Source organism: Berghia stephanieae, chromosome 3 (assembly GCF_034508935.2).
Source record: "Berghia stephanieae isolate SIO BIC M18660-M18661 chromosome 3, UCSD_Bste_1.3, whole genome shotgun sequence".
NCBI lineage: Eukaryota > Metazoa > Mollusca > Gastropoda > Nudibranchia > Aeolidiidae > Berghia > Berghia stephanieae.
This window is the reverse complement of record NC_088362.1, coordinates 83,677,820-83,693,044: the sequence shown is the minus strand read 5'-3', so window position 1 is coordinate 83,693,044 and position 15,225 is coordinate 83,677,820. Positions and strand designations below refer to the sequence as shown.

At 33.7% G+C, this 15,225-nt stretch overlaps 1 protein-coding gene across 9 annotated transcripts in view; it reads right to left on the bottom strand.

The window, feature by feature from the left end:
- Nucleotides 1-9,421: 9,421 nt before the first annotated feature.
- The window catches only part of LOC144968638 (uncharacterized), a 63,550-nt gene continuing 57,746 nt past the window's right edge, over nt 9,422-15,225 (bottom strand). For all 9 annotated transcript variants that reach the window (XM_078907174.1, XM_078907170.1, XM_078907173.1 and 6 more), the window contains 2 exons: nt 13,176-13,221; nt 9,422-12,156 (listed from right to left, as the gene is read on the bottom strand). In XM_078907174.1, the coding sequence (XP_078763300.1) occupies nt 12,096-12,156; nt 13,176-13,221 (107 nt within the window). In that variant the 3' untranslated portion in view covers nt 9,422-12,095. The remainder of the gene's footprint in view (nt 12,157-13,175; nt 13,222-15,225) is intronic.

Sequence of the window (15,225 nt, the reverse complement as noted above, 5' to 3'; positions counted from 1 at the left end):
CTATATCCATTACTATTATTATTATTTTCATCATCATCATCATCATCATCATCATCATCATCATCTTCATCATCATCATCATCATCATCATCATCATCATCATCATCATTATTATCATTGTTATCATTATTATTATTATTATTATTATTATTATTATTATTATTATTATTATTATTATTATTATTATTATTATTATTATTATTATTATTATTATTGATTCCATCATCATCATCATCATCATCATCATCATCATCATCATTATCATCATCATCATCATCGTCGTCGTCGTCGTCGTCGACGTCATCATCATCATCATCATCATCATCATCATCATCATCTTCATCATCATGATCCTCATCATCATTATTATTATATTATTATTATTATTATTATTATTATTATTATTATTATTATTATTATTATTATTATTATTATTATTATTATTAATATTACATCATCATTAAGTAGAGTTCGAAAGGACACTGATTGATTGATTAGTTTCTACTACTATAAGCTCCTTATACAAACCTCCCCCCTACCCTTCAGAGCCACACACAGACACATGACATACCCTCACACCTCTCGGCAAATTCCCCCCCTCCCCTTTTTACCCCCTCCTAACACAAAAACACAGACACACACACAAACACACAGCAACATATCGTCAAACCTCCCCCCTCACAAACAAACAGCCAAACACACACATTCAGCCATACAAACACACACACAGACACACACACACGCACACACACATTTACACGCACAGCCACATACCCTCTGACATCTGGAACCCCCTACCCCTCCCTCCACACGCAAACAAACAAACAAACACACACGTACGTAAACAAACACATAACTATCCACATACCCTCACACCTCCACACACAAACACAAACACAAGTATACACACACACACACACACACACATACCTCCACACCCTCGCACCTCTAGGAGTGTCCAATTCTCGTGACAGCTGAGGGCTTTTCGGTTCAGGTATTGCCTTATTGATCCCCAATCCCCACCAACTACGGCAGTGCCGGCCAATAGCTCCTTCTACACACGCACACCCCTCTCCCAAATCTTCTCAACAACAACACTACATACTTAGCGTTACTATGTTTGGTACTGGTACCAATCAATCAATCAGTCTCTTCATGTAGACCTACACACATTAAGTGATCTATCGCCTCAAAACGGCACATGTAAAAAAAAAAATAAAAATAGTTTTGTTTTTTTAGCGTTATCAGAGACTATGGATGCTATTCATTTAGGTAAACTACTCACAACATCCTCCCAGCCGGATAAAACGTACCAACACACAAAACTATGTCATGTGTAACCTTAAACGTGTCTAGTCTGATTTACATAATTTAATGGGAACTGCTCATTAAAATGGCTGTCTATATACAATAACAAAGAGCTGAGTGATGTATATTTCGTTCCCAATACTTTATTCAAGTCCCATATTTGACTTAATTTCATTTTTTAGCTTCTAAACCATTCCGGCGTATAATATCGTTTTGAGGGCGTAGGTCACATAATATCAAATCTACCTCACTTGATTCATGGTTTCTGATAGCTCAGTTGGCAGAGCGCCATTTATAATTTATATTCCAAGAAGACGATCAACGACTCCATTTTCCGTGCACAGAATCATCAATCACAGATTCATCCTTAAAGTCAAGATGTAGTATTTCGTGTGTCAAGGTCGAAAACTTGATTATGTCCTCTCTTATGATGGCGTCGCTCTTTCGTGCAAGATGTATTATTAAATCAATAAGCATCTTTCAACAATAAAAACATAATGTTCGATGTACATTTTCTACTTCATACCTTAGATATCTATGGTCGGCGGATTAAACCTCTGAAGTCCCGATTTTCACGTCATCAGAGGTCTGATCTGGCGAAAATTAAATAAAACATGATAAGCTCCCAATCATGTAGACTCCAGAGTTTTGATCCGCCGAAACGGCAGAGCATCTAGTTGAACGGTGTGTTGTGACGATGCTACCGGGCAGGTTCGCGACGGTGCACGAGTGCGGACCGGACTTTGCTGATTGGGTCGGTCGTCATAACATAGTAGTGTGAGAACCATAAGAGGCTGCTGCCGATCGTGAAAATCGAGACTTCAGAGACCATCATTATAATGTTAATATTATAAATAGGAGCAGCGTGGCTCAGCGGTATTTTGTCTTTGCTTCGTACCCGAAAGGTACTGAAATCGACTATCCGCCAGGCTGTGTGGCCTTGCTCACTTTGCGTCTCTGAACTACGGCTGTTGCCTGGGTTATTCCAGTCTTCCCTTGGAATAGACCCAAAAGACAAATTTCCCCTTGGGGATTAATAAATAATAGTAATAATGATGCTGAAAACGTATATAGCACTATATCTCCGAGACACCAGGAAAAGGAAAATAATTTATTTTTAGAGCACTTGCTTCACAAAGGTCTTAATCCCATGTGCAATCAACTTTGTTTTGTTTCCCGATTGACCCCCCCCCCACCCCACCCACCCCCTCCCTTTCTTTCTTTCTATCCATTATTAATTGGATAGCTGGGTTTGTTGGATCTGGCGGAATCGTTTGCAATAGACTTGTAGTGGAGATGTCATAATGACGCCTCTTTGAACAGTACTAACCGTTATTACTAAGGGGTATGTGTGTGTGTGTGGGGGGGGGGGGGGGGGGGGGGGTTGGCAGTGATTACTAACCTAAGCCAACTACGCAGGTAATACTATCAATAACGTGACAGAAAAAGTGGAGGACTTTCGTAGATGGCCTATGCTCATGGAGGGGCAAAAAGGCCAAAGTTGGTAAGTAAGAGCTCGATTACGTGTACCAATACACAAAACTATGTGTAACCTACAATGCCCCTGAACTAAGCATCCAACTGGTGGTCTAAAAGCATTAACAAAGAACAGAGAAACGTCGAATTCATTCATTCTATTGTTTGTAAACAACCGGCTATGATTGTCCGAGTAGGCTTCAGTGTGTGTAATAAATCCAGTGTTTTGATTGGTCAAAAATCTAACTGTTAATACGCTTCAACAGTCACAGTCGTAACGTCACTTCCCTCGTAGTGACGCATGGTAACTTAGTAGCTGGCTCAAAACTATCGAACAATGGCGGACGCCCTTATGAAATATTTCTCCAACGAGCATAAAAGCGTATCCAGAGAAAAAAAACACATTATAAACTGATCATGTTTTGACTTTTACACATTCTGATCACAAGACATATGAAAAGTTCTAGCCAGCCTGAAGAATAAAAAGTACAGATTTTCTTTGTTTAGAACCAGGATGGCCGCCGTTGGTGGGCGACGTGACATCAGACTATTGAATCCAATTGCGATCGAAATAAAAAATTGTGCAAAGTGAAGCCGGTTTAATATAGACCTTTGGTCCGTTCGAGTCCCGGTCACGCAAAGTTATCCCCCCGGAGAAGCGCCCTATCAAAACAGAAGCTATAGAACCCGGAATAAAATTCTTCCTCCGGTGTATACTAAGCTTCTAGAAGCTGTAGACTAAAAGATGTATTGCACAAAAATAAATTACAGCTTTTAAAAAGATGGGAAAGAATACTTACTAAACACGGAATATTTTGGGCTCAAAACTCTTCTTCGACCAGACACAAAACCAAAGTATTTTGCTATTTTAAAAATCATTTTCTTCAATACTCGGTCACACTGTGAGCGACGCAAAGTTGAGTCCTTGGAGAAAACTATTTAAATATTGTCTCATTGTACTCGGGCCATTAACAGTCGAAAAAATTGCAGTAACACCTACAGACCTTATACCGCATCCCACATATTCAATCTTTCTAAGGCCTTAAAACCCCTTGTAAAGCTTTGAGCACATTCAGTGGATAATGCGTTTTGTAAATTTTCACGTTTTTTTTTTTTGTCTGGCCAGAAAAGTTTTACTTGAATAAGCTTTTTAAAAACAACCCTGCCAGTCGGGACATGCTGATTTTATTTATTTATTTAATTGGGACAGTTTATTCTTCTTTTTTTCTGTTTTGTCTGACACTGTTTCTTTCACATCTTTTTGGATATCCTATCTTATACCAGTACCCGCTCCCTAATTTGTAGAAATGATGTCCTTTTTGAGGCGGTAGGTCGAATTTGGAGGCTTATCTACCTTCTGATTTATGCAGGAAGTGGTCATGATTCGTTCAAAGAATTAATCTACCCATCTTGTGTACGCATGTTTGCAGATTTGATAACGGAAAGCAATGGTGGGCTTGATTTATCGTTATTGTAATAAAGAATATTTTGTTTTGGTTTGAGAGTAGTTCCGTTACACCAATGAGTCCATACAATTTGCAATAATATAAGGAGTGAAAAAGGAAATAACTAAAAAAATATAAATATGAACCATTATGTAGAGCATTTCCCCGGATTAATCATGCTCACTTTACAATGTTTCATTTATTCCTCCAGCAGGCCTAGTGGAACCATATTTCCATTTCATACAGTTCCAGTCGCCTGTTAGGCGTCCTTTATACAGGCGTACTGCCTCTCTTACAATATCCTCTCTACCTGATTCGAGTCGGGTAATCTGTGTAAAGTGCCTTACCAAGGGACAATACCTCGGGACTAGAATTCCACGATCACTGTCACCCATCCCGCATTGATCACGTTTAACATTGCTTGACTATTGTGACATAATTGTCATCATCACCATCATAGTAAATATTATCATTACAATCACCAGCATCATGTTTGTTTTTGTTTTTAAGGGTTTTACGGCGCTTGAGACACAATTAGGTCATTTCAGCGCCAGTGAAAAGGAAGATGATAGAAGAAAAGTTGTAGATTTGAAGTTAAAAGCACCAAAGGATAAGTCAGACAAACGGGACGGGGTCAAATATAGAACAGGGAATTTCACGATCAATCCATCAATGTGGCTATTTTGACATTACCTATAAGTCCTATCCAGACACAAGCAAATTACCCCGCTATGAAGGACAGTTAAATGTTTACAAAGTACAATATATTAAACATTAAAACACGACAGTACATAACAGAGAGATGATTTACAAGGAAAGATATATCATCTCACCGAAAAAATGAACTATATAGTCGACCGGTTCCCTCTCAGGTAAAGGTCCCCGCCTGGGCCAGGAAAAAAAAAACGAGCAATCCAGAGCAAAGACAGAGAGCAACATGGAAAGGGAAAACAAATATGGCGGATAGAATACACAGCAAGTGAACTCTCTGCCCACCATAGATCATAACCATCATCATCGTTATCATCATCATCATCATCATCATCATCATCATCATCACCACCACCACCACCACCACCACCATCACCATCATCATCGTCATTATCATCACTATCATCAATGTCGTCACCACCACCATCATCACCATCACCAGCAGCAGCATTATCATTATAATCGTCAAAGTTTGTAGTAGAACCAACAAAACCTACGACATGGACAATTACAAATACAAAAAAAAAGGAAATATTTTTTAATAGAATTTAAACTTTTAAATAAAAAGATAATATATATAAATAAAAACAACACGACACGTTTATTGTGTCTAGAAGTTTATTACTGTCGCTACACTCATTGGTAGAAATTGGGTTAGAATTGTTAAATCAAGAAAAAGTTACACCAAGGAAATGAATGAGACAAATCATTAGTAAGGAATAAGTACTTTTCCATTTCTCACAAGAAAGGCCTAATCAAGTTAAATTAGATATGATAAAATTAGTGTTTAAAAGGCACTATGGTACTAGTGTTTAAAAATGTGACCAATCATCTTACAAGGGCATTATGTCGGTATTAATACATTGCCTTATAATCTATATTTAAATCTAACTAATAAAATTAAACTCACAACAAAGACCCAAGGACAGCTGGTAATAATGGGCAGGGTGGGCAAATACCAGCCTGTTTTTTCAAGTTATATGCTGTATTACCAGGTCTGAAATAATCAAATTTAAATTAGATAATTTCAAAAGTTACTACTTAAACTTTATACTTCGTACTGAAATCAATTTGTGTGTATTTTTGATAGATTGCGAATCACCATGCATCCCGTAATGCACAAACCAGGATACGCTCCTGTTCTTTTTAATCACCCCCCCCCCCCCCCCCCAACCACTCCACTCCGCCCACATCGTCATCTCATCGTCACGTCGCCTGACGGTGATTTTGCTGTCTGGCCTCTCTAGTACTAGGTCGGGCTAATCCAAATGAGCCCACCTTATTAACCAGTGAAAACTAAATAGAGATTTTGGCAAACGAACTTTTTCTTATTTATTGCCTTACTTGTGCTGGTACCATTGATGTAATGACTTTGGGAGGGTTCCAGTATTGAATTAAATTTATTTATTTACTAATTTTATATCAATTTAGTATTAATTTGTGTTGTTTTTATATATTTGTTTATCCATTTAAACTTTCTTTTTTTCTCGTTTTCTTTAGTGCTTCTCAAAACTCATTTATTTAAATTGTTTTCTTATTTGTTTTTTGTTGTTGTTGTTGTTTTGGGGTTTTTTTCTTTTGTTTTGTTTTTTAACAAATTAATTTGTTAGTTCTTTTTTTTTAATTCTTAAAGTAATAACCGCTGTATTTTTATTGCCAGACAAAATAATTTTGCAAAACAATGTAATTTTCTATTGTATTCCGTCTAAGAAAACAAAACATTTTTATTCAAAAGTCACGACTGAATAAATATATAAAATACAACCACCATTTTGGTTTTCTCAACAATGAATTAGTATACGAGAAATACTCTTCTGAGAAAGGAGAGAATTGAATTCTAACTAAGTTATAGAGGAAATACGGAAGGGTGGGCAGATTCCGAACTTGCCCGTCCTGAAGCTAACACATACATAAGAATAAGATAGTTCGCGATGAAGAGGCGGGAAGCTCGGGGTTGGTTGGGTAAGGAGTAAAGATAACACGGTCGTTATTGTTATAGTCTAACGAATGCATGAGGAGAGATTGGTATCATTATTTTGTCTTAATTGTATTGTATGAAGTATTGGCGAAAGCCTAAGATTAAATAAACTTTGTTTTTGTTTGTCTTATTTTGACTATGGAACTGATACTGATACTTGTCATAGCAGACCTGCCTACTTGAAATAGGAAAATAAAAATCGTAGTTTTCAGGGCTAATAAAATCGTAGATATTTTAACTACCCTTTAAAAAAAATGACCGGAATTTCGTCTGTTTTGATAGATATCAAATGAAAAGAAAAAATGATTGGAAACGTAATAATGATGGTGATGGTGGTAGTGATAGTGGTAGCGGTGGTGGTAGTGGTAATGATGGTGGTGGTAGTAATGATGATGGTAATATTATTATTGTTATTATTATTATTATTATCATTATTATTATTATTATATTATTATTATTATTATTATTATTATTATTATTATTATTATTTTATTATTGTTATTTTTTTATTATTATTATTATTATTATATATTATTATTATTATTATTATTATTATTATTATTATTATTATTATTATTATTATTATTGTACGTATTGGTGGTATTACTATTGTTCTATTTTTTTTTGTGTGGTTATTAATGGTATCAGTTTATTGTTGGGTTCCATTTACCATTTTTTTTCCACTTCAATGTATGTGGTCATCAAATTGTATGATTTATTGTCGAAACCTAAGATTGAATAAACTTTGTAATATCGTATGGTAACTATCATTGTCGACGACATCGTCGTTGTCATCATAATCATCATTATCATCATCATCATCATCTTCATCATTAACAACAACAACAACAATATTAACAACAAGTACTACAATAACAATAAAAACAATATCAGCATCATCATAACATTTCCGCCATCGTCTCCACAACTATCTTTCTAACCAACAGCACCACCAAAACCACTACCATAATTACATCCTCCTCCACCACCACCACCACCACCACCGCTACCACTATTCCAACCACTACCACCACCGCCACAATCATTCTAATCATCAAGACAGCAGTGAAATGCAATTTGAGCTCTGAATGAAACTCGAGTCATATCGCTGTTGTTGCTGCTCGATTAAAACTTTGAGGTTACTACATACTACTGAAAACCAGTAATGTAACAGAAATATTAATCTCGCCGTTGAGGGATTAAAGCAAATCTTTAATATTTCGAGTGAACGAAATGGACTTGTATTGTCAAGGTGTTGTCGCATTATGTCTCGTCGCTTTATTTTTTAGTTGTATTCTCTTTCGTGATTCATTTTTGATTACGTTTGGAATAATTAAAATCTACTGGTATTGTCATTTCATTGTGAATGTGATTATTTGTGGTTGAAATATTATTTTTTAAAGGTGAAAAAAAATAATAATTTTAAAAAAATTAATTAAAAAATAAATAAATAAATAAATAAATAACTTTTTAAAAAATAAAAAGATAACTTTGAAAAATAAATAAATAAATAAAAAATAAATATATAAATAAATAGATTTTTTAAAAAATAATTAAAAAAAAATTTTTAAAAATAAAAAAAAAAAAAAATAAAAATAAAAAAAAAAAATTAAAAAAAAAAAAAAAAATAAAAAAAAAAAAAAATAAAATATATATATATATATATATATATATATATATATATATATATATATATATATATAATATATATATATATATATATATATATATATATATATATATATATATTATATATATATATGACCGAATCATCTTTGCCCCACCACTGTAAATAGGCTAGAACCGCCCCTGCAAAGACCTACATTGATCCGAATGTTTCTTTCTTTTTTTTATGTTTTATTTGTTTTTGAGCATTAAAAAAAAGGAACCAATTTAATAATTCTCATCTCTCTCATTGTAAATTCAATCTTCTGATTCTATTTAAATCCGACATAACACCGGATTGATATGGTGGGTCACCCATAGAGATCAATAAATAGAGATTAAAAAAGGCAATTTGAATTAAGAATAAAAAAATATTTTTCATTTAATTATCTGTCCAAAGAAAAAACAAACAAACAAAAAAAAATATCGAATAAATTTTGTAATAATGTCTAATTATTTTAACATTTTTCTTTCAACTTCAACTCATCAAAATCAAAGTGTTTCGATTATTGTTCTTTCAACTTTAATTTATAAAAATTGATGTCTTTGATTATTGTTCTTTCAACTTCAACTTATCAAAGTTAATGGCTTTCGATTATTGTTCTTTCAACTTCAATTACCAAAATTGATGTCTTTCGATTTTGTAAGAATTTAAAAATATTCCCTTTTACAGGGTAATTTAATAAACTGTGAACTTTAAATGACGAGCACATACATTATAATGGGGTACCATTAAAATACAAATCAAATTTAAGATGTGCACACACTTCAATTGAATGCATTAAAGTACACATGAAGTCTTCACATTTTACTGAAATATAGCTACTTTGTTGGATTATTTATTTTTTTATTTTTGGTGAAAATACTTCAAGAAAAACGTAAAATCTTTCTTCATGAAGACCCGTGGAAATTTCCGTTTATTTTAGAAACCTTAAAAGTTAAAAAAAAAGCAATGGATGTGTAGCTAGGATATCACAGAATGAAAGGAGGCATACATTAAAAGTAAGAATTAAGTAATCAAAAAATTAATTACTGTAAAGACAATTGATAATTAATTCTTGTAAAATATTTACAACACTGTTGATATTAAAATCCTAGTAAAATAGTCACTTTCTATGACTTCAATAAATGAAAATTGTAGAATTATATATAACAGCACTTCGGTACATTCAGATAAAATTAAAATATAAAATCACAAAAGAAAAATGGCGTAATAAAAATATATGAAAATTTTATTCTAAAAAAAAAAATTACTTATAAAACAAAATTTGGAATGCCATCACAGTTTTTATGTATAACATTTTATAATATTATATAGTTCATTTGACTAATGGACGGAATAATTAATCTAACAGTAGTGGAACTATAACTGATACATTAAACGTCACCATTCAGCTCAATATGGTATAATGTCGGATAGAATCAGCAGATGATGAAAGGTGACTTTGAAGTTGTTTGTTTGTTTTTAAAGTTTTTACGTCACTTGCACCACATTTAGGCCATATCATCGCCAGGAAAAAGGAAGAAAATTGGACAGTAAAAAGTTCTAAAAGTCCAATTAAAGCACCTAATAAAAAAATAAGACAATCAGGAATAGTTTCAAATAGGGAACAGAAGTAGATTCCAAGAGCATACTATAAATGTAATTAATCTGACATCACCTAATAGCTCATCCAGACATAAGCACAGGATCCCGCAAAGATGAACACACTCAAATGTTTAGAAACCATTAACATATTATGTCAAACAAAAAAAAACATCACAACAGAGAGATGATTTCCAAGAAACAAAAGTATCTACAAAAACATACTACACAATTTACTGTTTCCCTCTCAGCCAAGGACTCCCGCAAGGGTCAGGACAAAACCAAGTGATCCCATTCCAAAATAGAGACAGAAAACAACTCAGAAAAGAGATATAGGGGGTTAGAAAACACAGTGACCTCCTGTCCACCACGGGAGGCCAGAAGACTCCAAGCAAAGAAGCTATATCCCTCTCCTTGATACAAAATACAACCTAAATCAAATTTCCATATTTTTGACCATAAATTCAATATTCAGCAAGAAAAAAATCACCCGACATTATACGTATTGAGTGGATGGGTCACATAATTTGATCAAATGTATTATCCATTTATGACACTGACTAAAACATAAAACATCTTTTATTATTTCTTTAACAGCATGCTTGTACGGCACATCTCTATAATAAATCATTATGATGTTACTGACCACAGATGTTTAAGAATATTTTGTCACAAGTTCAGAATTGTCTTGAGGAGCATTTAAAAGAATATGGTCTATCTGTTCAAAATGTATTGATATGATTTGATATGAGATGAAATGATAATATCTTTTCTATCTTGATATTCTATAAAAATTCCAAATAATTTTTTTTTAAAATGCTTAATGGTGGTGGGATGAATTTAGAATAATACATATGGCACCACCTTAACATATCCGAGAGGTACTAAATTTGACTCCCCATCACGCTTTGTGGCTAAAAGCAGGTCACCTTGCCGTAGCTCACTTTGCAGTGCTGCACTGCGGCTGATGCATGGGTTATTCCAGTCTTCCCTTGGAATAGACCCTGTAGGCATATTTCCTCTTGGGGATGAATAAAGGAATTTATTATATTAAATAATAGATAATATTTCAAGGAATTCTATATCCAAACAAATAAAACCAACTTCATCATCAACTAGCTAGCATCAAATTAACATCAAATAATGTAAATATAATTCATGGATAATTATTTGGTCTAAATATTATATACCTTATACAATTAATGAATTCAAAGAGACTTTTTCTTAAAACATTTTATATCAACTTGAATTTTAAGGTTTAAAATCCAGGAAACAATGTAACATCAATACAAAAACAAAAATAACATTTATAAGTACTAGTAAACAATGTATGTATATTTTTGTGGAACAAAAATAGGATGTACATAAACTGAACATAACAGCCTTATAAAAGTACCAAAAAAAAAAAAGAAAGCAAACATGAAATGTTTTAGTTTCAAAACCCTTCTTCAGCCAATAACAAAAACGATTAAAATGCAAATACTTTGAGCCTGAATCATAATTTATTAACATTTTAACTGTTTTTTTTTTCTGTTTTTTTTATTGGATGAAGAAGGATTTTGAGCCCAACATTTTATAAGTTCAGTACAGTCACATTTCTCTAATCTGGAGCTCCACAATCCGGATGTCTCCATTATCCAGACAAGATGCTTGGGGGCGAATTTTATTTTTCTTTATTTGTACACTTTACAAACAGTTTTCACTATCCCGATGTCTCTATAATCCGGACAAAATGTTGGGAATGGAGGTGTTCGGATTGGAGAGACGTGACTGTATTTTGTTCTGTTTTGAAGCTATTATAGTCATTTTTTTGTACATTACAATTCACAGTCCACCACAGCTTCTAACAGCTTAGTATCACAACGAGTTTAAACAGACACATCTTAATCAACAATATCTCCAAATCCAAGACGACACATAACTTGTCTCATGGTGCCCAGGCCATAACAATCTTGTTGAAAGCAACAAACACACCTTTGTTTGGTTTACTGGAGAAGAAAGAGTGAGAAAAAAGTCAAACATAGGAAATATTTGAAAGTGATTTTTTTTCTTTAAAATTCAAATAACTTTTGCAAATACCTGTTTCCTTTAAAGCAATAAGCTATGTTAGATAAGATAAGATAAGATAGGAAAAGATAAGATATAAGATTTATTTATCAATTTCTGGAAATTTACAAATATTGTTGCCATTAACAAATGAATTATGAAAAATAATAATTATTAGCTAACAAAAATAAAGGTAAATAAAAAATCACACGCATAGCAATCAATTAACAAAAAAATTAGCATGACTAAACACATTAAAAGGTCTCTCTCACCTTACAAATTTACTCTTTCTCTCTCTCTCTCGGTCTCTACTATCTCTCTCGGTCTCTACTATCTCTCTCTCTCTCTCTCTCTCTCTCTCTCTCTCTCTCTCTCTCTCTCTCTCAGTCTCAGTTTGTTGGAAATTTTACTATACCACCTCATATATAAGACAGTCAAAGCTTACAAAATGGTAAATTGAATGGAATATTACATCATATTATATTATTTACGTGCATACCATATCATGAATCAGTCAGATATCACTTTTTTATTTGACCCGTGTTTTGATAGGAGCATAGAGAAAAGGGTGTGTTATAATAATAATTTTCTGGAAAATAAAAAAATAAAAAATAAAAAATAAACCAAACAAACAAAAAACAATGTTGTAAAGCTACATGAGATGTCCTGACAGCTCAGTTGGTAAAGCACTCGCTTCACAAACAAAGGGACCGAGATCAATCCCGGGTGCAGTTGAGATTTTTTTTCGGATCCCCCTGTCTACCCAGCAGTGAATGGGTAGCTGGGTCTGTTAGATCTGGTGGAAAGTACATTGCAATCGACTAGTCTCCTATCCAAAGGATAGCAAGCACATGCGATTGTCCATTTCACGCTATAGAAACCGGGATAAACTCTGGCTCCATGGGCCTAATGGCTCTGAAGGACTAATTTCTTCTTTTTTTTTTTAAAGAGAGAAACTTACCATTTGAAGTAACGGATACCTTCAAATGTTCCATCATGCTTTCCCTCTGGAGATAGAAATGGAAAAAAGAAAAATCAGTGAAAAGCCAAAAACTATGTTTGCTGATGTAATAAATGTTGAACAATTAAAGCTGTTATTTTAATTTTGGTTCCCCACTCTTTACACTGCATCACTTCTAGTATAGTTTGTCATTGAACTAATATCAAAAGAAGTATTTTAGAAAGTATAACAAACATTTCCTGTCATTTAGGTACATTGTCATTTATCCTTCATTGTACCTCAAATTCATACATTGTCTATAAAGGGATCAGAATATGAAAATATTATGTTATGTCAATTCTACACTCTTGTATGGCTCAGACTAAATAAAAAACTGAAAAGACGAACACATTTATATGAAGTGTGGAGTTGTATTTTTTTTTTCAAAGCATAGGTAGAATAAGCTGAAAAAAAAATACTAATGAGTCAGTTTGCAATATGCTCATTCTGTGCCCAGAATTAATGAAAACAATAAATATCAGGAAAATGAAATACTGTGGCCACAAAAAAATAATGGCATAATAGCATCTGTACAACCATCATCGAAGTAAAAGTAGAGGCCAGAGGCCAATAAGTCGTCCCAATAGAGCATGTATGGCTAGACAACACCAAGAGCTGGACTGGGTTAACAACTGGAAATTGCAACAGGTTGGTACAAGATCAAGAAGAGTGGTCAGTTGATTCCAGTTGGCCTCTTACTTATGAAATCACATAGGAATTAAGTCAATAATAAATGGATAGTCAATCAGACAATGAGTTGATTGAGGTAATGTAAATACATAACAAGGGGCAAATGGAAAATCAATTGATGTCACCCATTCAAACAATGACAAAGCTCAAAATTGCTAGACTATTAAAATTCTTAAGTATTGGCATCAACACGCCTTGATAATCAATGCCATATGATTAAATAAATAAATATGATAATTTTTTATAGTACATTTCCATGGCTCTACCATTCTCAATGTGCATATTTATCGGTGTATTCCACTTTACTATCGCATCGCCACCCGTATTTCCTTCGCGAAGATTCGACCTTCGCTCATCCAACAAACCCCCCCCCGTGACCTTTTCACCTCGTCCCCTCCACCGCCCCCTACTGTTTCACTACAACTTTCTATTACTACTACTACTACTACTACTACTACTACTACTACTACTACTACTACTACTGCTACTACTACTACTCTTACTACTACTACTACTACTACTACTACTACTACTACTACTACTACTACTACTACTATACTACTACTACTACTACACTAACAACATACTACACTACTACTACTACTACTACTACTACTACTACTACTACTACTACTACTACTACTTACTACTACTACTACTACTACTACTATACTACTACTTACTACTACTACTACTACTACTACTACTACTATACTACTACTACTACTACTACTACTACTACTACTACTACTACTACTACTACTACTACTACTACTACTACTACTACTACTACTACTACTACTACTACTACTACTACTACTACTACTACTACTACTACTACTACTACTACTACTACTACTACTACTACTACTACTACTACTACTACTACTACACTACTACTACTACTACTTCTACTACTACTACTACTTCTACTACTACTACTACTCCAATATGTCTTTATCTTCCATATAGTCTGGAAAGTTCTGTTCCCTGACGCTGACCTTTGCTTATCAATTAGATCACCCCCTGGGGCACCCTATCCTCTACCCACGCCACGCTAACATTTCATTCATACTGCAACCACCATTGAGTACAGACGATACAAGTTATTTTTCATTATATTTTATTTGTTTTCCACGTTTAATTGTGTATTGTTGTGCTGACAAAGGGTTTGTACCCGAAACGTCCATTGTCTGTTTTGTTCCCATACGAAGCCTTTCCATTTTCACTCTTTCGTTAATATATTCAATAAGTTATTTCTCCTGCAGGCCACTGGAACAATATTTCCATTCCAAACAATACGAGTTGGATACCGTAACTG